The 24,417-nt window shown below is 45.8% G+C and overlaps 1 protein-coding gene across 2 annotated transcripts in view; it reads left to right on the top strand.

Annotated features, from left to right (window-relative positions):
* Nucleotides 1-23,048, top strand: part of KMT2A (lysine methyltransferase 2A) — a 38,544-nt gene extending 15,496 nt beyond the window's left edge. The window contains exons 8-36 of one of the 2 annotated variants that reach the window (XM_054291393.1): nt 109-182; nt 797-925; nt 1,777-1,890; nt 2,943-3,089; nt 3,343-3,438; nt 4,235-4,355; nt 4,550-4,663; nt 5,001-5,185; nt 5,748-5,921; nt 6,719-6,829; nt 7,079-7,152; nt 7,619-7,812; nt 8,121-8,227; nt 8,333-8,470; nt 8,983-9,141; nt 9,433-9,550; nt 9,630-9,708; nt 9,957-10,117; nt 10,751-10,936; nt 11,548-15,841; nt 16,153-16,233; nt 16,742-16,806; nt 17,187-17,357; nt 17,873-17,947; nt 18,220-18,394; nt 18,781-18,888; nt 19,329-19,412; nt 19,788-19,917; nt 20,280-23,048. In XM_054291393.1, coding sequence (XP_054147368.1) covers nt 109-182; nt 797-925; nt 1,777-1,890; nt 2,943-3,089; nt 3,343-3,438; nt 4,235-4,355; nt 4,550-4,663; nt 5,001-5,185; nt 5,748-5,921; nt 6,719-6,829; nt 7,079-7,152; nt 7,619-7,812; nt 8,121-8,227; nt 8,333-8,470; nt 8,983-9,141; nt 9,433-9,550; nt 9,630-9,708; nt 9,957-10,117; nt 10,751-10,936; nt 11,548-15,841; nt 16,153-16,233; nt 16,742-16,806; nt 17,187-17,357; nt 17,873-17,947; nt 18,220-18,394; nt 18,781-18,888; nt 19,329-19,412; nt 19,788-19,917; nt 20,280-20,555 — 7,940 coding nt within the window. In that variant the 3' untranslated portion in view covers nt 20,556-23,048. The remainder of the gene's footprint in view (nt 1-108; nt 183-796; nt 926-1,776; nt 1,891-2,942; nt 3,090-3,342; nt 3,439-4,234; nt 4,356-4,549; nt 4,664-5,000; nt 5,186-5,747; nt 5,922-6,718; nt 6,830-7,078; nt 7,153-7,618; nt 7,813-8,120; nt 8,228-8,332; nt 8,471-8,982; nt 9,142-9,432; nt 9,551-9,629; nt 9,709-9,956; nt 10,118-10,750; nt 10,937-11,547; nt 15,842-16,152; nt 16,234-16,741; nt 16,807-17,186; nt 17,358-17,872; nt 17,948-18,219; nt 18,395-18,780; nt 18,889-19,328; nt 19,413-19,787; nt 19,918-20,279) is intronic. The other variant, XM_054291394.1, reaches the window with a different exon arrangement.
* Nucleotides 23,049-24,417: the final 1,369 nt, after the last annotated feature.

Below are 24,417 nucleotides of genomic sequence, written 5' to 3'. Positions count from 1 at the left end.
CTAGTCTAAAACTCATCACACATTACCCAGCTGATTTTTTTCCCTTTTCTTCTCTACAGGTGGCTGTTAGTTACTTGAAATACTCATAATTTTTCCCCCCCTTCCTAGGCACAGAACAAAGCAAACAGAAAAAAATTGCTCCCCGTCCAACTTTCCCTGTGAAACAGAAACCAAAAGAAAAGGTGAATACTGTTTTTTGTACAGTCAGTAAAATCTCAAGCACCTGGAACTTCTGTCTGGAAAGTAGAACCATATTGCTTAAGCCTTTGCAGATTTTTTTATTTGGTTCTTAAACATGTTAGGCTTTCCCTTGTGGCAGTATGTGGATAGCAAAAATCATGGCCTATGCCTAAGATTCAGTTTAGATGTTACTTTGGTATCTAAGATTTGTGTGTTGGAGGGTGGAGGCTAGCTTTTCCCTAAAAAATGCAACTACCTTAGTCTCAGAAATAACTCAATCATGGAAAAAAAAAGAATTGTCCTAAGTAAACCTGAGGGAGAAGTGAGTAGAGCCTGTTTATACCCAGACTTGTCCCACTGCATCCAAACACCAACCCATGCTTTGATGAAAGAACAATGTGATGGTAAAGCACATGGAATTAGGAGTGTACTTGCATATGGAATGCTCTTAGGGAATCATTTGTAGGATGGTCACTTCCCTGCAGCTTTGTAATACTTGCTAATTTTGTGCTGGTTTGGGGGTTTGTCTGTAAATTATTTATGGTATTGGATGTAACTGCTGATTGAGTTCTAACGTCCAGAGTTGGGATTAATGCAGGCTCCTTTGCTTGACCAGGAAAAGCCCCCTCCTCTAAGCAAGCCAGAGAGCAGCACACTGAACTTGCTCAGCACTCTGACTAACGGCAGCAGTTCCAAGCAAAAGCCACCTACAGATGGAGTCCACAGAATCCGAGTGGATTTCAAGGTAGAGGACAAAATGTTTTAAGTATTTGAATGTCCGCTGGCTTTCAGACACTGGAACTAGAGTCCTCTGAAAGTGCTGGCAATAACTGCTGAGTTTGTGTGTCTGGTACCTTTCGAAGGGAACCGCCAAAATAGGAGCCTCATGATAAGTCACTTGGTTGATTTTTAAAAGCTTGTTATGCCTTTTTTTTCTTATAATTAGAGTACTGGATGAAGAGACACTTAAAGCTTTAAAACCTTAACTGTCAATGTGTGAGGATGAGCAAGAATTTGAGGTTTATGAAGAATGATTCCATTAAGATGGAACTTTAAAACCTTACCACAACTTGAGCCAACAAGATTTGGGGAAAATGTTAGTAACTTGTAATTCACAACGTTTGGGGTATATCTGGGGTTTTAAAATGATAATTCATGTACATTTTTGAACAGTGTTGAAATAATAATAAAATATTTTCCTAATAATTTTTCAGTTCATCTCTAAGTGTTGATACTGGAGATCATAGTGGGATCTCATAAGTGTTTTATACAAATATGGAGCTTTAATAAAGTATAATTCTTCTGAAATTTCACTTCTAGTAATACTTGTGCAATTGTGAAAAGCCTCGTCCTGTTCCTTAGGTTTGCTTTCCCTAGAAGGAAGGCTCTAGCATGCCACTGAGTGCTCTCGGCATGAGCAGCGCCGAGGTGTGACTCTCCCAGAATACGCTGTAAAGTAGACTGAGGTAGACATTGAAACTATTCCAGTTTGAGGCATCTTAATCACAGGCCCTGAACTGAGCAGTGGCGGGAGCATTTTGTAGTGATGTTGTGTTGCCTTGTTCTGCATGGTGATGTGTCCTTTTGTACTTTCAGGAGGACTGTGAAGTGGAGAATGTTTGGGAGATGGGTGGGTTAGGCATCGTCACCTCGGTACCTATTACTCCCAGGGTGGTGTGTTTTCTCTGTGCCAGCAGTGGACATGTGGAGGTAAAGCATTGTGTTCTGCTGTTGATGACTTAATTACAGCACTGTATTGTTACAAAAATAAATAAATAAAAATTATAATGACCTTAATCCAGAAGAATTCAAAATAATACCGGTAAATCTGTCCTTGCTAGAATTTGTCCCAAGATAATAAAGTGCAAGGTATTTAAAATCAGTTTGGGAACTCACATCTGATATAAAGCAAGAGTTTTGGTCTCTTTTAACCTGAAATAAAAAGACTGCCCAATGGTGCTGACAGGTTTTAGACAGCCTTGACTTTTCCAGGTGTGTCCATACCTGCCAAGAGGTGTAAGCTGTTACAGAAACATAACTGGAAAGGTTCTGATGCTGCCTAAAGAGCTGGATTGAGATATGTTAAATGCATTTCCAGGTTTAGCTAGGTGCCTTCTCGGCATCTTCAGACCAGCTGACCTGGGTGCTATTGCTCTAGGAGAGCCTGGGTTCTGATGAGTGGGCAGGGGAAGAGGGGGTTAAGTTCTGGATGTGGACATCAGTGCACCTTTGGTCCACGAAGGCCCTGTGGGCCATGGAGCCATCCCCTTCTTAGTCAGGAGTCCCCAGGGGACAAACAATTCCCATGTCCCCTGTGAGCCTGCAGTGTCTGTGCTCTGAGAATGGTTGTTTTTCTGCTGTGACCACTCTTGTACAAGATACAGAGAAACTAGAAGAGCTTTGTAATGGTGAAGTGGGCTGAACGGAGGGAGAGAGACTCTCTTTGCTCTGCATGTCCCTGATTCATGCACCAAGTGTGTCTTCTGGTGTATCTGGCTTGTAGTACAGGGAGGAAGTGAGGGAAGGAGATCCTGAAGAGCCTTTATCAATGCTCAAGGCACTTAGTTAACAGGTACCAGACTCCTGGTGGCTGTGAGTTGTCCAGTTGCTATTTAGATTACCTGAAATACAGAGTTTCCCTCCTAAAATCTTGTTCTGTCAGTTGTAAAGCAGAATTCAAAATAGTTCAGAGCACAAGCGGGCTGGTTTGGGAACTTGGAGCAGTTTCTGCTTTGCTAAAACCTGCCTCTCCCCCCTTGCAGTTTGTATATTGCCAGGTCTGCTGTGAGCCCTTCCACAAGTTCTGCCTGGAGGAGAGCGAGCGGCCCCAGGAGGATCAGCTGGAGAACTGGTGCTGCCGTCGCTGCAAGTTCTGCCACGTCTGTGGGAGACAGCACCAGGCCACCAAGGTACCCCAAAACCACCGGGAGACCCAGCAGCACCCCCACTGCTCCCAGGGCTCCTCTGGATCCGGAGGCTGGCCAGCACGCATGTGCCGGGAGCAGAGTCTCTGTGCGCTGGGGAGGAGGCCTCTTGAGTTGCTCCATTGCAGCTGCCTTCTCATGACCTGAATGGGGGATCTAGTAAAAAATGAAAAAGTCCAGAATTTTGCATCCCTTTGCAGGGTGTCTGTACCAATGCTTTTCTCCCTTATTCCTGTAGCAGTTGCTGGAGTGTAATAAGTGCCGAAACAGCTATCACCCTGAGTGCCTGGGCCCAAACTACCCAACAAAACCCACCAAGAAAAAGAAAGTTTGGGTGAGGGATTTTGATTTATTTTTTGGATAATTCTTTTGTTGACTGATAGCAGTGCCATGGAGCAGAGCTCTGCAGGTGATTTGTTCTGATGCAGTTCCTCATCTCTTCAAGGCAAGGTGCCTATTGCCTCAGAAGGTACATTTGGAAATACTGAGGCGGCTGGTTGATAAGATATTCTGAGAAAGCAGAATTGTTAGAGAGATTACCCCTTTTTTCAGTTGTAGTAAGTCGTAAGATCACAGTAAGTTTTTTGGTCATAGACCCATAACATGGAAGAAGGTCTTTAAAATGGAAGTGTTGGTTAACAAACCTGTTGATGCCAGTATTGAGAGACAATTTGGATTAATTTGCTAATTTGTGTCTTTCAAGCTTTTGTTCTAAGTGCCTGTAGTTACCTGTAGTGTATTTGCTAAGACTTTGTGTACGTGTTTCCTTCTACAATGTACAGAGTTTAAAAAGTGTTAAAATAGGACTGTATATTCTAGATCAGAAGAAATGCCACAACTACGTCTGTTTTAGGCGAGGGAAAGTTGATATTTTCTTTAGTGTAAATATGGAGGACAAAAAAACTATATTGTGATTTAGTTTAGTGTTTTTTCTTGTTGTATTATCACTATCTTACCACGGAGGAAGTGAGCTCAGTTCTCTTCAGTGAAAGTTTCAGCATTTAAAATTCCTTGTCCTGTTGGGTAACATCTCTGCACTCATGAAATAATAAAAATTATGAAATGTGTGGAAAGCACAGAAACTGCTGGATAAAAGCAAGTAATTCTTGCCAAATGAATTCTTTTTCCAGATATGTACCAAATGTGTTCGCTGTAAGAGCTGTGGATCAACAACACCGGGCAAAGGATGGGATGCACAGTGGTCTCATGACTTCTCCCTGTGTCATGATTGTGCCAAACTCTTTGCTAAAGGTACATATAGTGTAATTCTTTACAGCAGGAGCTTCCTCAGCTGCTTGGGTTTGAATCTGCCACTGTGAGTGGGCAGGGGGCTGGCAAGGCACCTGAGCTTGGCATGGTCCAGGCAGCAATGCAGGCTGGTCGTGGTCGAGCCTGAAAGTGCACATAACAGTTCTGACTTCCATAAGATCCCATTTTGTTTGCAGGAAACTTTTGTCCTCTCTGTGACAAATGCTACGATGATGATGACTACGAGAGCAAGATGATGCAGTGTGGGAAATGTGACCGCTGGGTCCACTCCAAATGTGAAAACCTTACTGGTAAGGAAATGCTCGTCCCCTCAGTACTGAAGAACATGAGGCAGTGATTAGACCAAAGCAATCAAGTCCTGGACCTTTCTATTAGAGGGTTACTTTAATACACTCGCCTCTTGTGACCTACCTGAAAAATGCCTGTGGAGTAACAACAGATAAACCAGTGCTAATACTAATGACATCCTGAAAGCACAGGATCCTCAAAGGCAGTGTCCCTCAATTAGCTGTACAAGGGACTTTTGTTACATGAAAAGTCTCAGGCAGTAGGTGCAGGGCAGGGATTTTTTCCTGTATCTTTCAATAAAGCAATTCAGGTGGTTATCCTGTCTTCTTTTGTCTCCAGATGAAATGTATGAGATACTCTCCAACTTGCCCGAGAGCGTGGCATACACCTGCATTAACTGTACAGAGCAGCATCCTGCAGAATGGCGTCTGGCACTGGAAAAGGAGCTGCAGATTTCCTTGAAGCAGGTTTTAACAGCCCTGTTGAATTCCAGAACCACCAGCCACTTACTGCGGTATCGACAGGTAAGCTGGAGCCTGTGCTCTGTTACTCTGGCATTCAGCTGAGTTGTTGAGGTGTTGCTGTGCTTCATACTGCAGAATTGTCTGCATCATACTTGGAACAGCATGTGCTGTGATTTAGTTATATTTTTTCTTTCTTTTGATGATTCCTTTGGAAGCAGAGAAGTGGGTATCTGTGATACGACTTAGAAGCTGAAAGAAAAATAGGGTGAAGTTCTTCAAGGAATAGGAGGATTTAGCTCTGTGATGATGAAGGTGCTTTTCGGACAAAAGAACAGGATCTTTGTCTTGAAATATGCACTCAGAAATAAGACTTCTGAGCAATGAGTTTGATCCTTTTGGTTGATGGTTCTGTCCTGCTATGCACCTTACAGGTCTCAGCAGAAAGCTGGTTAAGAGCTTTTCTTTGTTGCCCCTACATTTTGGACAGAAATTCAGAACTCAGGCCTCCTTTGTTTCACATTAGCAAGAGTCTTGGACCAATAAATGGGCTTGGGAGGGTATAATCAGGAGCAGCTGCAATTCGATAGTTAACATCCCTCTGTCTCCTTGCTGGTGTTCATAGGCAGCAAAACCACCTGATTTAAATCCTGAGACAGAAGAGAGTATCCCATCCAGAAGCTCTCCTGAGGGTCCCGATCCTCCTGTCCTAACAGAAGTCAGTAAACAGGAGGAGCAGCAACCTCTGGATCTGGAAGGAGTGAAAAGAAAAATGGATCAAGGAAATTACATTTCTGTGGTATGTCAAAGTTGTCATGTTCCGCTCTATTACTAGACACTCTGAATTGCTTTATCACATATGGTGTTCATAACTGAGCACCTTAAGCCTTTACTTTAGGAACAAGGAAGCAGGTTATTGTGCTGCTAAAAATAGTTCTGGCTGGCACCAGTTTATATTGGTAATATAAAGTAATTGACGCTTTTGTGGGGCTCTCTGTAGCCAGCAGTGGTACTTGGTCAGATCCCAGTTTGCTGTTAGTCAGACATTTATGTAGATAAGTGCTCAGGTCATCCTGAACATGAAAATTCTGACTGAAGGTCTTGCCAAATTGCCCTGATGCAGTTGGTTAGCTGGAAACTAAGGATTCATGGGCAGAGGAGTGATCTCTTCCAGAGTAATTTACAAAAAATGCTAGTCTTGACCAAATAAATTCTCTTTGCACAGACCAGCCTTTTCCTTTTTTTTCCCTAGAGAATTTGTAATCTTGAGGAGCACTGTATATTGCAAAGTGCTTGGCGAATGTTGTGGTGCCAGATTTTGACCAAATCCTTGTGAGACAGCTGGTTTAGCGGATTTAAAACCAGTCAGCTGAAGTGAACGGCTGTGGGTGTAGCAGCTGTGCCAGTCAGTTTACAAATTTAGAGGTCTTCTTGCTTCTTCGCAGCCAAATTCCCTTTCTGCTTTTGAGTTGATGCTCTGGTTCAATCCTACAGTCATCTGAATGTTCACTTGAACATTGTCTTAAAAAATTAGTGGGTGGTATAGCTGTCCAAAAGACAATCCTGTTAATGTGAAGTTTTGTGGATTTCTTACAGTTGGATTTTAGTGATGACATCGTGAAGATCATTCAAGCAGCCATTAATGCCGATGGCGGTCAGCCAGAGATTAAGAAAGCCAACAGCATGGTCAAGTCCTTCTTTATTCGGGTGAGCTGGCCTACAGTTACTGTGAAAAAATCTGCTTGGTATCCTACCCCTGCTTGTTGACGTTGGAGTCTAAAGGGCCACCACATTTAGCCTTGCTTGGGTGTTTCCAGGAATAAAATAATACATTGTCAGAGTTGTTAATGTTAATGAAATGTTACTAGTTGTGCATTTACAGTACATCTTGGCTGAACATCTTTGAAGTTTTTGGTATGTTGTCTAACTTTTCTAATGGGATGTTTTTTCCTTTAGCAAATGGAGCGTGTTTTTCCGTGGTTCAGTGTAAAAAAGTCCAGATTTTGGGAGCCAAATAAAGTAACAAGCAAGTAAGTAATTGTTCTGTATCCAACTGCGGCGCCCTGCCGTTTGCCAGCTGGCCAAGCAAAACTTATTGAAAGAGCCTGTTTGCGGGGTTGGAATTTCTGGTTTTCCTTTCTTCTTTTCCTTTTTTTTTTTCCCCTAAGAAGTTACGCAGTAATCCCGTTCCCATGTTTTGTACACACTTCTTTATTTTAAGCAGAGTAACCAAAGTTCTTAATTAGAACTAGGTGTACTGTGTGTTGGCTTGTCAATCCTGACCTTCCTTCCCTCTCCTTCTCACAGCCCCATTTGGGGTAGCCCTCCTGCATCTGTTACCCTTCGAAGAAGCAAACAGCCGCATCACATACCTTAAAATGTGACTGGTGGGGGACATATGTGGGCTGTAGGTGATTAACGGAGTTGTTGCTGGGGGGTGGATGTCAGCTAGGCAGGGCGTAGCCAGGTGTGACGCTGACCCCTTGCTCATCTCAGCAGCGGTATGTTGCCGAATGCGGTGCTGCCCCCATCGCTCGACCATAACTATGCTCAGTGGCAGGAGCGTGAAGAGAACAACCGCACTGAACAGCCCCCTCTGATGAAGAAAATCATTCCAGCTCCAAAACTCAGAGGGCCTGGAGAGCCAGATTCACCAACTCCTCTGCATCCTCCTACACCCCCCATCTCTGGTAAGAGAACTGACTGTCAGGACTGTCAATCTCGAACCCAGAAGTGCAGCTGTCTTGGAGACCTCTGTGACCTGAAATCATTCAGAGGCAGTAACATATGAGATGTTTCTGAGCCGAGCTTGGACCCAAGAATGCTTTTGCACCCACCTCTTTTCCCCCCAGAATGAAGGTTGTGCAGAGGCTGACATGTCCTTTGGTTTCCAGGCTGCTATTGGAAACTCTTCTACTGTGTTCACATACTGACAATCTGTCCAGATGAATTTTTGCTGCCCTGAATTTCAATATTGTTCTCTCTTTTAACTCTTAAGGCTCTGACAGAAGCAGAGAGGATAGTCCTGAACTGAACCCACCTCCAGATGTGGAAGACAACAGGCAGTGTGCATTGTGCCTGAAATACGGTGATGATAGTGCTAACGTGAGTATCTGCCCCGTTCCCCTTTCTGGAGGAGTTCTGGATGGGTTTTGTGCGATGTTGTGTCCCCAGGAACATCTGAAGAGAGCATTTCCTTCTGTTATTTAGGATGCTGGACGTCTTCTCTATATTGGCCAAAATGAATGGACACATGTGAACTGTGCTTTGTGGTCAGCAGAAGTGTTTGAAGATGATGATGGTTCTCTGAAAAATGTGCACATGGCTGTTATCCGGGGAAAGCAGCTGGTGGGTACAAGCAAAGAACACTTTATTAAACTTCATGCTGATTTGGAATCCAGGATGGGAGCGCAGCTAAAAGATGGCTTGTGTGCATTTGTTCTTCTCTGTCCTTGCCTTGCAATATTTTTTAACACTATGTGGAGTAGAACTGACTGAAGATATTTGGAAAGTTATTTATCCTTGCTCAGTTCAGAAATATTATGGAGACCAAGTGAAGCTTACAAATGTGAGGACTGGATGTGAAGCACAAGCAGGAAGGTCTGGGAAAGGCCTGGAAGAACTAGTCCACAAATTAAAAAGTTGTTCCATGTGAGGAATAATTCTTCCTCTCGCCTCCTCCTCCATGTCTCTCGCTTGTCTGCGTGAGTCACTGTAGTGAAATGGAGCAGCAATGAAGCGGGAGATCAAGCATTACTCTAAACTTCTGTCTGTGCCAAAAAACCCCAACTGAAAACAGCAATGGTGGTCTGGTTTTAGAAGAGATTAATTTTTTGGTTTTTTCTTTTTTGCTTCTGCAGAGATGTGAGTTCTGCCAGAAGTCAGGCGCCACAGTAGGCTGCTGCCTCACTTCCTGCACCAGTAACTATCATTTCATGTGCTCACGAGTCAAGAACTGTGTCTTTCTGGATGATAAGAAAGTTTATTGCCAGAGGCATCGTGACTTGATCAAAGGAGAGGTAAGATTCTTCTTTCACTCTGCCTCGCTCTCTGAAGGTGGGGCTAGCCTGTAACTATGAGCACTTTTTAGAAGTTTATGTTGAATGTGTTTCTTGCTAACAAGGACTGGACCGCGTTGGTCTTAAAAAGAAGCCAGTAATACAAGTGGCCTGGGGAAGTTTGGCAAGTTTGGTGCTGTGTGGTAGTTCAAAAACCAAAAGACCAAAATAAGGTTCGAGTAGGACAAACTACATAGCATGCGTGTGGTGGTTCCTTTAATTAACAAGTAGTTTTGTTGGTTCTTGTTCCAGGTGGTTCCTGAGAATGGGTTTGAAGTCCTTAGGAGAGTTTTTGTGGACTTTGAAGGGATCAGTTTGAGAAGAAAATTTCTTAGTGGCTTGGAACCAGAGAACATCCACATGATGATTGGTATGATCTAGTCTTTGGATGCTTGATCCACCTTTGGTGCTGGAATCTGGTTCACAGATATGTTCCTCTCTCTGCTCAGGTTCAATGACAATAGACTGCTTAGGAATTCTGAATGACCTCTCAGACTGTGAAGATAAGTTGTTTCCCATCGGCTATCAGTGAGTATAAGCTGTTTCAAGACTCAGTGTCTTTCAGTACATTTCATGTCAAGCAAGCACTGAGGTAACATATGGGAAAATTGACTGTAGTTTTTCCTACACTGCTGAGGAATCTCTGATTAAGGGTGTGCAATGTGTTCTGCCAGGAGGGCTTTGGCCAATGTAGTTTTGAGAAATGGAGAATTTAAAGCAGAAATAAGGTTTACTGAGCTGTTGAGTAAATTAGATTTGTTTGAATTATCTTCCAGGTGCTCCAGGGTGTACTGGAGCACAACAGATGCCAGGAAGCGCTGTGTGTATACCTGCAAGATCATGGAGTGCCGACCTCCAGTCGTGGAACCTGACATCAACAGCACTGTAGAGCATGATGATAATAGAACTATTGCCCATAGCCCAGTTCCCCTTACAGGTAATCTTTTAAGGACTTCATAGAAGTATATTCTCTGTATGGTTTTGCCATAGTGCATCTCTTAAACCAAATCTCTTAAATTTGGGCTAGAATCCAATTCAGGCTTCCATGTTACAGCATCTCAAGACTTTAAGCTCCTGGATATACTGCTTTGAAAACTTGAGCCAAACAAACACTGCTGCAGGGATGGTTTCTAGTCTACAACTCAAGGAATCTTCTACTGATCTAAAACTTCAGACTGTGTTTGGTCTGTGATATGGGGTTTATTCAATACAATGTTGAAGAGTTATATTGTGGTTCTGTGTTTCCAAATTACTTACTTGTATCCAGGGTAAAGCTGTGAAAAGTTTTTAAAACGTTTCTAGTCGTTGTCATTGTTAACATAGAATCTTAAACTCTATAAATATATAGTGGAATTTCATGTGTAAGATGAGCAATTGCTACAAATATTTGAAAATCTTCTTACAAGAAGAAAGCAGACATTATCTGATGTCAGATCTTTGACTTTGTGTTTATTTAACAAATACCCTGATTCTCCAAGTGGAACGTGATAGTAATATATACTTTATCAGATCGTAGCTTTTAGGGCTCAGTGATGGCTTATACTGTTGTTTCCCTTTTGTACAACAACAGAAATTCTACCGAAAGACACCCGAAATACACCTGAAATTGTAAACCCACCGTCACCAGATCGTCCCTTGCATTCTCAGACCTCTAGTTCCTGTTACTATCCAGTGGTCTCAAAGGGTCCCAGGATCAGGGTGCCGAGTTACCCCTCCGCACAGAGGTCTCCTGGCTCGCGGCCGTTACCCTCTGCAGGTATTTCTGCTGCTGCTGATTTTGATTGAGGTTTATCGTGGTAATATTTTTGGTTTAGTTCCTGTCTTTCTTGGCTTCTTTCAGAATGAGGTGTTCAGTTTACTGTTTCTAGAGAAAGCAGTGAAATGGCAATAGGCTGAGGAGGGGAAGTTCTAACAATTCACAGTAGAGATGGCCTGCAGAGAAATGTACAACTAAAACAAACATTCCGTTGGGATGAAGAAGAGGCAGGATTTGCACCTTATAGTAATAGTGAGCCCAAAACATTGTAGTACCTGTTAGGGACTTAATATCTCAGTATTTTTCCAGAGAGAATCAGAAATCTGGTGGTGTAATTCAGCAGTTTCTGACTAGCGTTTTCTTCAAACTGATGTTGAAAATTCACATCTGATGTTGAGATACCAAACCCTAAAATATAAGCTTGCTGAATTCTGGTTGAAGGTATCAGGTTTTTAACATCTATCTAAAGTATAAACACTGTGTGTTGATGTTGTTTGGCGAAAAGGTTTTGCTGGGCTTTAATTTCTAGTGTTTTTTCTGAAGGAATTGGATGTGCATTCATTGTGAAGTTTTAAGATCACCTGACGGTCTGTCTTGCCTTTGTTTCTTAGGAAGTCCTACCCCAGTGACCCATGAAATAGTGACAGTGGGAGATCCTTTGCTGTCCTCAGGACTGAAGAGCATTGGTTCTCGGAGACACAGCACCTCCTCTCTGTCACAGCAACAATCAAAACTCCGGATGATCTCCCCTACACGAGCTGGGAACACTTACTCCAGGCACAGTGTGTCTTCAGTTTCCAGCACGGGGGCCTCTTCAGAATATGAACCTACTGTCAAAAGTAGTGACCGCTTTGTGGGGTCAGTAAGCACAGGCCCTCCAAGTGCTCCAGTTCAAAGTTGCTCTACCAGTTCAGGCTCCCAGAAAACAGTGGCTACAACTGGAAATAAAACTTACCAGCTGGATGCATCTCAGTCTACAGAAGGGAAACATTCCAGCAGTTCAGATTTAGTAGCCAAAGGTGCACCTTCTAAGGGAGAGAAAATCAAAGCCTCAAAGGACCCAGATTATTTGTCTCATACTTTTGTTTCTGGAGGAAGCGCCAAAGTGTCTACTCAGCCAACCAGTTCATCAGCCATGGAAATGAATAAAATAGGAACCTTTCAAGAGTGTTCAGGATCATTTTCTTCCAAAGAAGCAATACCCTTTCCACCTTTGCATCAGAGGGGCCCAAGGAAAGACAGAGATCAGCACATGGAACCTTTACAGCCAGAGAAAACAACTGCGGTTGATGAGATGGATGCAAAAACCTTGAAGGCTTTTGGAGTAAACAATAGATCTCCTGCAGCAAGTGAGCAGGTAGTTACTGCCCCCAGAGATAAACGTCACAAAGGCAAAAAGTTAATGAAAGACAGTTTTAAAGAAAAGCATTCCCTAAAATCTCTTACAGAGACAAGTCAGGCAGTAGGCAGTGATGAACTGAAAGCAGACTTTGGCAATCAGGGTTTGGCAACTGAACAAGTTAGTCAGAGGTTATGTAATAATATTCCTGCTCAAAAAGCTGGTGATAAGTCTCCATCTTCACAAGGGCCATCTAAGGGGAGTGCAGTGCAGGCTGAAGCAGCCCCTAAGGAATCACAGGCAACCAGGAAACGCACCGTTAAAGTTACTCTGACTCCTCTCAAAATGGAAAGTGAAAACCAGTCTAAAAATGCACAGCAGGAAAGTGATGCTGAAACTCAGCCTGCAGGGGCAGACCTGGCTGCTTTGGCAGAGCCCTCCTCAGCTTCAGAAAGCCCAGAAGAGAACCCTGTAATTCAGGGAAGTCCAAATGAACCACCGACACAGGAATCTCAGAATAACACATATGAAAATTTGGCCATTCAAGATAACAGCTTGATGCTCCAGGATGGTGCTAAGGCTCAAGAAGAAGGCTCATACAAGCGGAGGTATCCAAGGAGAAGTGCTCGGGCCAGATCCAATATGTTCTTTGGATTGACTCCTCTGTATGGTGTGAGGTCCTATGGAGAGGAAGACATTCCCTTCTACAGTAACTCAACGGGCAAGAAGCGAGGGAAGCGGTCGGCAGAAGGACAGGTGGATGGAGCAGATGATTTGAGCACATCAGATGAGGATGACTTATACTACTACAATTTCACAAGGACTGTGGTTTCCTCAAACACAGAGGAGAGGCTCGCATCCCATAGCTTATTCAGGGAGGAGGAGCAGTGTGATCTTCCAAAAATCTCACAGCTCGACGGTGTGGATGATGGAACTGAAAGTGATACAAGTGTCACAGCAACAACCAGAAAAGTCAGCCAAGTAACTAAAAGGACTGGCAAAGAGAATGGGACAGAGAACTTAAAGCTGGACAGAACTGAAGAAGCTGGTGAGAAGGTCACCAAGAGCTCCACCGTCCACAAGACCGACCCCAAGATTGATAACTGCCATCCTGTGAGCAGGGTTAAAGCTCAGGGCCAGGACTCTCTGGAAGTGCAGCTGAGCTCGTTGGAAACGGGCCGCAGGGCTCATGCCAGCACACCTGCTGACAAGAACTTACTGGACACTTTCAACACAGAACTTCTGAAATCCGACTCTGACAATAACAACAGTGATGACTGTGGGAACATACTCCCTTCTGACATCATGGACTTTGTGCTGAAGAACACACCATCTATGCAGGCCTTGGGAGAAAGTCCGGAGTCCTCGTCATCTGAACTCCTGACGCTTGGAGAAGGTTTAGGTCTTGACAGCAACCGTGGCAAGGATATGGGTTTGTTTGAGGTGTTCTCCCAGCAGCTACCCACCGCCGAACCAGTGGACAGCAGTGTCTCTTCCTCCATATCTGCAGAGGAGCAATTTGAATTGCCACTGGAGCTTCCTTCTGATCTCTCTGTTCTGACCACTCGCAGCCCAACGGTGCCCAGCCAAAATCACAACAGGCTTGCCGTCATTTCAGAGTCTTCGCTTCCCTCCTCAGGAGAGAGGTCAATGCTTGCCTTGCCTTCCACAGAGTCTGGGGAGAAGAGAGTGACAGTCACAGAAAAATCTGCCTCAGGAGAAGGTGACACAGCTCTCCTGAGTCCAGGGGTAGACCCAAGCCCCGAAGGACACATGACTCCTGATCACTTCATCCAGGGTCACATAGATGCCGAGCACATAGCCAGCCCAGCCTGCGGCCCTGTCGAGCAAGGACATGGCAGCAACCAAGATTTAACAAGAAACAGCGGGACTCCGGGGATCCAGGTGCCGGTATCACCCACTGTTCCCCTCCAGAGCCAGAAGTATGTGCCAAACTCCACTGACAGTCCTGGCCCCTCGCAAATCTCCAACGCTGCGGTGCAGACAACTCCACCCCACCTCAAGCCAGCCGCAGAAAAACTTCTGGTAGTTAATCAAAACATGCAGCCCCTGTACGTCCTCCAAACTCTTCCCAATGGTGTCACCCAAAAGATACAGTTAACACCTTCTGTCAGTTCTGCGCAGAGTGTGATGGAAACCAACACTTCGGTGCTGGGGCCCATGGGGAGTGGGCTCACGCTGACCACAGGATTGAATCCGAGCTTGCCTCCATCTCAGTCATTATTCCCTCCCACGAGCAAGGGTATACTGCCCATGTCCCATCACCAGCATATACATCCCTTCTCCACGCCTGCTCAGACAGGCTTCCCACCTAACATCAGCAGTCCTTCACCAGGTCTTCTAATTGGGGTGCAGCCACCTCCTGATCCTCAGCTCTTAGTGTCTGAAGCTAGTCAGAGGACAGACCTTGGTACTGCTGCTTCTACACCAGCTGCTGCCCTGGGCAAGAAACGGCCCATATCTCGTCTGCAGTCACGGAAGAACAAGAAGTTGGCACCTTCTGGAACCCCTTCTGCTATAGCTCCTTCTGATATGGTCTCCAACATGACCTTAATCAATTTTGCTCCTTCCCAGATTTCTAACCACCCCCTGGACTTGGGAACCATTGCGAATTCAACATCCCATAGAACCGTTCCCAATATTATCAAAAGGTCAAAGTCTGGAGTCATGTATTTCGAGCAAACATCTTTGCTCGCACAAGGTGGGACCACTACTACTGCAGTCAGCACATCTCCCAGCATTATTGGTGCAGATGCCAGTCACCTCCCAGCAGGGCCTGTATCAGGCCTAACGTCGAGTTCCTCAGTGCTGAACGTTGTATCCATGCAGGCCACAGCAGCCCCTAGTACTGGTGGGTCAGTTCCTGGTCACGTTTTGGGACAAAGTTCAGTAACGTTAACAAGCCCTGGATTATTGGGGGACCTTGGTTCAATAAGCAACCTCCTGATCAAAGCTAGTCAGCAAAGCCTTGGTCTTCAGGAGCAGCATATGACTTTACCACCAAGTTCTGGGATGTTTTCGCAACTGGGAGCATCTCAGACTCCGTCTACGGCAGCCATGACAGCTGCATCAAGCATTTGTGTTCTACCCTCAGCACAGACAATGGGCATGACAGTCGCTCCGTCGACTGCTGACCCAGAAGGCTCCTACCAGCTTCAGCACATGTCACAGCTTTTAGCCAGCAAAACGGGGGTTGCATCCTCCCAGCTGGACCTTAGCACAGTTCCAGCAACCACGCAGTTGTCAAGCTTTCCACAGCTGGTCGATGTTCCAAACAATACCGGACTCGAACAAAGCAAGGCTTCCTCATCAGTGATGCATGCCAGCTCAGCGTCTCCAGGGGGCTCCCCATCACCTGGGCAGCAGTCTGCAAGTAGCTCTGTGCTGGGTGCCACAAAAATGAAGCCAAAAGTCAAACGAATCCAGCCATTATTAGACAAAGGGAATGGAAAGAAGCACAAAACCTCTCACGCATGGGCTGGTTCTTCTGCAGCTCACGTTCCCGAAAAAGGGGCTGTTGCTGTACCCCCGGTCTCGGTTACAGGGTAAGAGGAGAGTTTGATTTTGCTCATCCCTGAGGTTTTGTAACAGTATGAGAGAATCTTGCACTAGTTTCTCCAGCAAGTTGTGCAAGTCAAGGCAAATTGTGAAGTGCAACTTTTGATTCTGATGTGGAGCTGGAAGCGTGATCTGGTTCTCTGTATCTTACAAGCCGTTGTTGTTAGTTGTGTAATTCTGCAGAACTGCCAAATCCGTGTTGGCAACTCCCAGTGGATACATTCCTGCTTTCCAGTCTCATTTATGGCACACATGGGTTGGCAGATACATTGAGTGTTCCCAAATCTTTTTCTTCCAGGACTCCTGCTGTGAAGGCAGATGCGCAGGATGCGGCCAGCGTAGATCAGCCATTGCAGAAGCCACATGGGCAGTCTGCAGGGTAAGGGCTGAACAGACCTTTCTGTGTGGTTCTGCTCGCTGGAGCTGAAGGACATTTGTTTGGAGAATGCAGGAAGTCTGGCATTCCTAGTTAAAATGCCTGGGGAGTTTTCAGTGGGGAATGTACAGTCACAATTTGATGCAATATGGAATCATTTTGCATTAAGCTGCATGTAGTTCTGGGAAGCTCGGTGCCTGCTGAGGAGATGCTCATTCAGCGGTGTCTGATTGTGTGTTGGCCTGCACCTTAATCCTGAGTGGGGCTGACACCAAGAGCGGGTCACAGGCTGTGTGGAATTAGGCTGCTGCCCACAGACTGACACAGGCTGCAAGCAGAAATGCTACTGAGTAGAATCTTTTTGTTTGTTCATTTCCAACTGAATTGATGTCAGAACATTTGATCTGGAAAAAGATTCTTGCATCTGTCTAAGACTGCTGCTCAGGGTTGTTGAGGAAATGAGGCAGGTTGTTAGCTGTTTTTCTCCATGTTCTCCTCCTTCTCTCCCAAGGCAACCAGCTGTGGTCCCCGAACCTCAATCAACACAGAACTCAATAAATGAGCAAGAAAATGCAGGTATGTCACTTCTTCAAAAACACCTAGTCTCAGAATTCTTCAGGACTGGGAAAGTGGTGTTTGAAGATCTGATTTTTGTGTTTGTCATTCTGTCAGGAAAAGGGTCAGAGCTATTAGTTTGTGTTACCCATGCTATAAGGGGAGGAAAGGTTTGTTTGCTATTTGTAGATCTTGGACAAATAGTTTTGTCTCTGTTTTTAGTTTGTGAGAATTTCAGCACTTGAGATTTCACACTCTTACTGCAACACTCTAGAATTTTTTTCTTGGCTGGATTTGCTGGTGAAAAGGCAAGTCAGTAAGTTATTTTCAATCGTGGAACACCAGGTGTAAAAACCGTTCTTTCCAATTCCCATCTTCAAGCTGGCTTCTGTCTTTTCTAGGCTCAAAAGCTCTCGAGGAAGAAGAGGGCACTTTCAGCTCCCCTCTTATGTTTTGGCTTCAGCAAGAACAAAAGAGAAAAGAGTGTCTTGGTGAGAAGAAGCCAAAAAAAGGTTTGGTTTTTGAGATCTCTAGTGATGATGGTTTTCAGATCTGCGCAGAAAGCATTGAAGGTGAGAACTGCACAGTGTTGGTTTTAGCTGTCCTTACTAGAAGTAAAATTATTACTTCTGAGGACCTCTTATTTGCTTTATTTATAGATTTAAAAAAAGAGAAAGAGAAATCTCTTGGTTTACAGCCCTAGAACAATCCTAGTTCCTGATAATGTCTGGATTTTATTATTTATTTTGCAATATAGTATATTCAGTGACCTATTATATATATCACTGACCCATTTTGTTTTATCAATTGACCAATGATGTTGAACTGTAGTTTGTCAAGAAACAGGCAGTGTGGATCACACAGTGGAGTATTGGGTGTCCAGACTTTTCCTCCAGACCAATTGCTGAACACCCTGCCTTATGCCAATACGAATTTGCAAGAGAATGAAAGCAATTAGATCCAAGGATCTTAATTTATGGCCTGTGGAAAGTTGGAAACTGCGTACTCTCCAATTAGTTTATTTAAATATGAGTATCCCAGTGCTTGGATACCCCGTGACCATTTGTCATCTGTGTGTGTGCTGCAGATGCCTGGAAGTCTCTGACTGACAAGGTGCAAGAGGCCCGTTCAAACGCCCGCCTGAAGCAGCTGTCCTTTGCAGGTAACAGCCTGTGCTGAACATAGGAGAGCCAACAGATCTTTCTGTGAGGGTCTTAGACTCTCAACAGTTCCAGGTAACCTGCTGCAGGCTTTATGGAGGGTAATTTCTTCCCAATGGAAGCATTAGAAACTCTCACGTAGAATGCAATAGCTAATACAGTGCTGCTGTGACAGCTGTGTGGTGTCCCAGCTCTTGGTGACAAGCTGCTGTATCTTCCTGCTCCAAGTCTGCACTGATAATTAGTGTTTCTTGTGCTCTACTTCTTGTTCCAGGTGTGAACGGTTTGAGGATGTTGGGGATTATCCATGATACTGTTGTGTTCCTGATAGAGCAACTGTATGGAGCAAAGCACTGCCACAACTACAAGTTCAGATTTCACAAGCCAGAGGAGGCTAATGAACCTCCTTTGAACCCACATGGCTCTGCTCGGGCTGAAGTCCACCTGAGGCAAGTGTGAGCCTTGTCAGTATTGGGGTTAACGGCTCTTTGGCTCCATAACTTATGCTGTGGCAGGGCAGGAGCAACAAACCTCTGCAGCACTAAAGCTCTCACATAAACGTTAAAAACTGGCACATGAAAATCAACCGTTGAGCATCTTTGAATTCTGCACATTTTCCTGTGCCACTTCGGGGCCCCTTTGGTTTAACAAAGCTTTCCTGGCTGAGGCTGTTACTGGAGGTGCTCAGAACCTGCTGTGTCTGCCCTGATGCACTGGGCTTTAAGGGATGGTAGAGTAGGGGAGGTGTGAGACAGTAAACATGTCAGACTGTTGTGGCAACCACATTTATTTTCAGTCAGTAAAACAAACTCCCTTTGGTCTCTTTAAATTGCAGGAAATCTGCATTTGATATGTTTAATTTCTTGGCGTCTAAACACCGACAGCCACCAGAATACAACCCGAATGACGAGGAAGAAGAAGAAGTGCAGCTGAAATCAGCTCGGTATGCAGAAGGGCTTAAAGGTTCTAAGGGGAAAATAGCATTGGGATGTTAAAATGAGCAGATCACACTTCGTTAAGGGTTGTGTGCTTTGAGGGGTATTTAAACACTGAAAGCTGTCAAGCACTGCCAGATACAGAGGTAACTTCTGCAGTAACAATAGAAGTGACAGCTGAAGGTGACCACCAGACTGGTCTGCCTTCAAATGCTTCTTTTCCTTGCCAATGAAAACAATCTGATGAGAATTTGAGGAGGAAAGAAAGGAAATTATCTTTTAGATATATATATGAAAACACTGCATTTATTTTGATTGTATTATCTGAAGGCTGCAGTGTCTAAATTGTGCAGTGTATAAATTACTCCACCTTGGAAAGTGCCCCAGATAATACATGGCACAGAGTCTCGTATACAGGTCATCACCTAGCTGTGCCTCTTTGTTCCAGGAGGGCAACCAGTATGGATCTGCCAATGCCCATGCGCTTCCGGCACTTGAAGAAGACCTCCAAGGAGGCAGTTGGTGTCTACAGGTACGGTTTTGCTCTGGTACCATTGTCCATAGGATAGGGGAAGGTGGAAACTGGAAACCTTCTGTGAAGCCAGACTGCAAAACTGAGGGGAAAAGAAGGCTTGAGATTTTTTTCCCTCTTCCTTCTCTCTGCCCAAGTTTTGTATTTGAAAAGTAATCCTCAGCACAGACCACTTGCTCCTTGCTGGCTTTATCTTGGCAATAGCTCGGATGTAGGCAGAGTGACCTGGTTGTGGTCTTGTTAGTGTTCCCTTAGAGAAGGATTAACAGTACAACAGTGGTCCTTGCCACAGCCTGTTTTTGGCAGCCTTTGCAATCTGATGTTCTTGAGCTTTGCTTGTCTCATTTGAAATAATTTGCTTTTCTTACTGCATAGGTCTCCTATCCACGGCCGGGGTCTGTTCTGCAAAAGGAACATCGATGCAGGTGAGATGGTGATCGAATATTCAGGCAATGTCATTCGCTCCATCCTCACTGACAAACGAGAGAAATACTACGACAGTAAGGTGAGTTTTGGGCTTTTGTAGATGTTCTTAAAGAGTTTGGGAGAGCTAAAAAGTGGCTGTGAAGGTAGGACAGGCCTATATAAAAATTCTGTTGGGGACATCCCAAATTGTGTTTACCGATTTCTTGGGCTATTTTCATTCTAGCTGGAGCTTAAGAGGCTGGAGCTTTAGAGGCACTTCTCTTTCCCTTCTGTGGTCTGGGATTAGTCGCAGTGAATGTGGGGATGGAATGATTCAGGCAGGAGTGTGTCAGGCCCAGTGGATGGTGGCTGCAGACGCTCCCTCAGAGCTGGGCTGTCTGCTGGGGCGGCTGTGCTGGGCTGCCCTGCCCGCACTAATCCTCCCCTGTCCTCCCCGCGCAGGGCATCGGGTGCTACATGTTCCGCATTGATGACTCCGAGGTGGTGGATGCCACCATGCATGGGAACGCAGCCCGCTTCATCAACCACTCCTGCGAGCCCAACTGCTACTCCCGGGTCATCAACATCGATGGCCAGAAACACATTGTCATCTTCGCCATGCGCAAAATCTACCGAGGGGAAGAGCTCACTTATGACTATAAGTTCCCCATTGAAGACGCCAGCAACAAACTGCCCTGTAACTGCGGTGCCAAGAAGTGCAGGAAGTTTTTAAACTAGAACTTCCATCAGCTGCAAGTGAGCCCTGCAGGGCCTGGGGTGAACCAAAGCTTGGAGTGAGCCCCTTCCCGGCCACTGGGATGGGACAGAGAGGCCAGAAGCAGGAGTGAAGATGGACTGGGCTCAGGGACCTGAGACTGGCGGCTGTGTTTGTCCGAGTCCACATCTTCATGTCTCGCATGTGCACACTCACCCTTGTGAGAGACATGGGCGGCTGGAGAAGATCAGCATGGTTATGTTTTTGCTATTCTCATTTCCCCCCGCCCCCATATTTGTTTCTCAGCATGGGGCTAATGAGTGGGAGAGGAGAGGGGAGGTCACCCCAGGCCCAGGCACAGGGCAGCAGTCGTGGGTCGTGTCCCTCTCCGTCTCCTGGCCAGAACTCTCCTTCCTAGGGCTGAGTCAGTGGTTGGGTAGTGCAGTATTTGAGCTTGCCTCCTGGGGAGAAGGCCTGTGCCTTGCCAGCAGCCCCCAGGGACTGCATGTCTGCAAAACACTATGTGTGAGTGGGAGCAGGTGTGCGGGGGGCTGGCTTGGCTGCTCCTGAGGAGAGCAGGAAAGAGCAGCCCACAACTAGACACAAGAAGAGTTTGGCTGACATATTGCTCTGAAATCCCTGCCTGAGAGCAGGGGAACTCCTGGTGTTCTTTGGCAAGGAGGGCTTGTGCCAACAGTTGGAGCGCTGTAAATCTTTGCTAGCAAAGGCTCCCGTTCACCAGCGCTCCCTCTGGGCCACGTGGGAGGGAGGTAGTCCTCTGGGTCCTGTCTCCAGCGGCTGGGTTCCTCCTCTGTCCAGCGAGCTCCTGGCACAGCCAGCCAGCAGTGTCTCGAGGAACTGAGGTCTCTAGAGAGCGGAGGGAGCGCGAGCCAGCCCGGCCTTGGGCGCTCACCGCTGTGGAGCAGGAGCTGGGAAGGACTGGTGTGAAGGCACCCGCTCTGCTCTGCCCTGCCACGGTGTCCCAGGCCTTTGGGGGCAGGCAGGAGAGTGGCCCTGCAGCCTGTCATGGTCAGTCGTCTGGGTGTAGTCACGTTGTGTTCCCCAGAAAACACAGAAGGACACCAAAACGGAGCCAAAGTTCTCTGCAAAGGCAAGGCCAAGTGCCAGCTGGCCTCGCCCGCAGCATCCTGAAACGCATAGGAAACGCAGGAGGCGTTGGCACAGTGGGTGAGGAACCAGGCCAGCTCTGAGCAGGTTGAGGGACACCGCTGTCCTGGTTGGAGCAGTGTGAGTCCTCCTCCCTGTGGGATCTGCCCTGTGCCTCAGAGCAAAACCAGAGAGAGACAAATGAGAGACCCAAGCCTGACAGTGACAACATTGGATTCTGCTCTGTTCTGTTTACAGTTTAGTATTTAAGGTTTTATAAATGTAAATATATTTTGTATATTTTTCTATGAGAAGCACTTCATAGGGGAAAGCACTTATGACGAGGCTTTTTACAGTGGTATTATCCTAATTTAAGAGAATCTCTTTTTAATGATTTTTTTATTTTCATAGGATGGTTCTAGGAAATACCTGGCTGGACACAGTCTGAGCCTTTCTCCAGTGGGGGGGTTGCTTTAGTTTTGTTTTCTACTCTTGTTCTGCCTTTTTGACTTTAGTAACTGTCTCCGGGAGGGTTGACTGGACCTTAAACTGTATTTGCCCATAAGGACGGGGCAGGAGGGAGAGCTGCCCAGCATGGTATGAGTTTCGCTCTGTGGGAGGACAGTGTGTGACTCGGGCAGATAGTTTGATTCTGCCTTGCCCGTGCTGGTATCCTGCAAGGGTTTAAAAAAGAAAAGCAAGACAGGATGAGACGTGACACTCAATACCTCTTTGCTGGGGGGCCAGTCTGAGACACACACCTCCTGCCACAGTCTGTCCTTCAAAGGCAGATGGGTTTTTCTGTGCAGAAGGGAAAGCAGAATGCTTTTCCGAGCTTTCCTGGTGGTTAGATTGCAGTTGTTACAGGAGCCACTCTTCCTGGAGCTGATGTATCCGAGGGCTGCTCTGAGCCGGCACTGGCAGTCGGTGGGGAATGGACGGGGAGTGCCTGCTGACTCCCCGGGTCTCTCAGAGGGGCATCCCCATCCACTCCTCTCTGGTCTTGAGACTTCTTCCTCTGCCCTGAGAAGGAACAGCAGCGCTCGGAGGTTCAGAACCTGCCGATTTCCTTTTGTTATTGCACTGTGTGAGGATAATTTGTTGGTAACTGTTGAAAGCAAAGTCACGTTGAGGCTGCATTTGTTACTGAGATGATTTGATGCACTGACAGTTTGGGAACGCACATACTTTGAGGAGCCCAGAGAGCGCCCACCCGGGGGATCTGGGCCCCGTGGCCCGGAGCACAGCCGCTCTTGGCCCTTTTCCTTCCGTTTCTGACGCGGGGCGGGGGCATAGCCCTCGCCGTGGCAAAGCCCCTGGTTTATCCCAGAGCTCAGCTGCGCTTTCTCGCCCCTCGCTCCCCGATGTCCTGGCTGCAGGAGGAGGCTCCCCGGGGGAGCGCTGCCCGGAGCCGCCCCGCGTGGGGAGCGGGGGAAGGAGGCGGAGGGAGCGCTGTGCCTCGGGGCCGCAGAGCCGAGTGCCAGCCCCCTCCTGCCCGGGCCCGGCCGGGCAGCGGTGCCCGCGTTGCTGCTATTCCCTTGTGGCCAGTGGAACCGTCTGTCCCCGGGGCTCGGGGGGCACCGGGCGGCTGAGCCTGCCTGCCTCGCCCGGGCTGCCCAGGAGCGCCCCGCTCCCCGTGTATGAATGTATATTTTATAAGGACTGACGCAGATCATGGTATCTGAAAATACTAAAAAAGGAACCTTAGGGCGTTTTTGGGGTTTTTTTGTACAAACCGACATGGTTTTTTTTTAAGGAGAAGCGGGTCATTGCAAAGGGCTGGGTATCTTTTTTTTTCTGGTTTTCTTTCATTTCAAAGCAATACCAAGTTCTTCAGCAGGACGGTCTGTGCAGAATCATGCCATTCACCCATACACTGGTCCACTCTCAACACTTGCAAATTTTTTTATAACTATAAATACAATATATATAGGAACTAATATAGTAATGCACCGTGTAATGAAGCCTAGTTCAGTATCGGTTCATGGCTTTTAATTCTCTTTAACACTATAGATAAGGATTGTGTTACAGTTGCTCACAGCTCCAGGAAAGCCTTGCTGCTCACTCCCCGCTGGCAGCCAGGGCCAGAAGCTGGGAGCAGGCGGTTTGGCTTTTCCTGGCCCTTCTTGTTACAGTCAGTACTTGTACAACTTGGTTTCTTCCTTTCCTTCCTCTCGTTTTGGTTATGAATGTTGGGGTACCACCTACATATAGGGAAAAATGTGCTCTGTGCTTTCCTGGTATCTTTTTAACAAGGTACAGTAGCTTCGTCTATCGGCCGAGAACTATACTTGTGGTGTTTCTTTTATTGAACTTACAGTCTCTTTAGTAACTACAGATAGGTGAATAATTGTTTCAAAAAACAAAAAAAAAAAAGGAAAAAAAAAAAAAAGCTCTGCAAAGGCAAGGTTATGTTCTAGAAATACATTTCTTGACAACTTATCATGTATAACAAAAGTTTTTTTTCTTGTGTTCTTCCAATCTACTGGTTGTTTGTTTTTTTTTGTTTTTTTGGCTTTGGTTTTTGGGTTTTTTTAAAAAAAGAGGAAACGTGTCTAAAGTACATCAGTGTTAACTCCCTGCCACAGGGAAGAAGGAAATACTTTAATAGTTTAAAAAAATGCTGAAAGCTCTGCAAAAGACTGAATGTAAAAATAAAAAGTGTACATAGTTGTAAAAAAAAAAGGAGTTTTTAAACATGTTTATTTTCTATGCACTTTTTTTTATTTAAGTGATAGTTTAATTAATAAACATGTCAAGTTTATTGCTGCAGAGGGC

Source organism: Melozone crissalis, unplaced genomic scaffold (assembly GCF_028551555.1).
Source record: "Melozone crissalis strain CALT ecotype California unplaced genomic scaffold, PUWL_Pcris_2 ptg000092l_1, whole genome shotgun sequence".
NCBI classification, from domain to species: Eukaryota; Metazoa; Chordata; class Aves; order Passeriformes; family Passerellidae; genus Melozone; species Melozone crissalis.
Note: the sequence above shows the minus strand (reverse complement) of the source record. Positions and strands in the feature narration are given on the sequence as shown.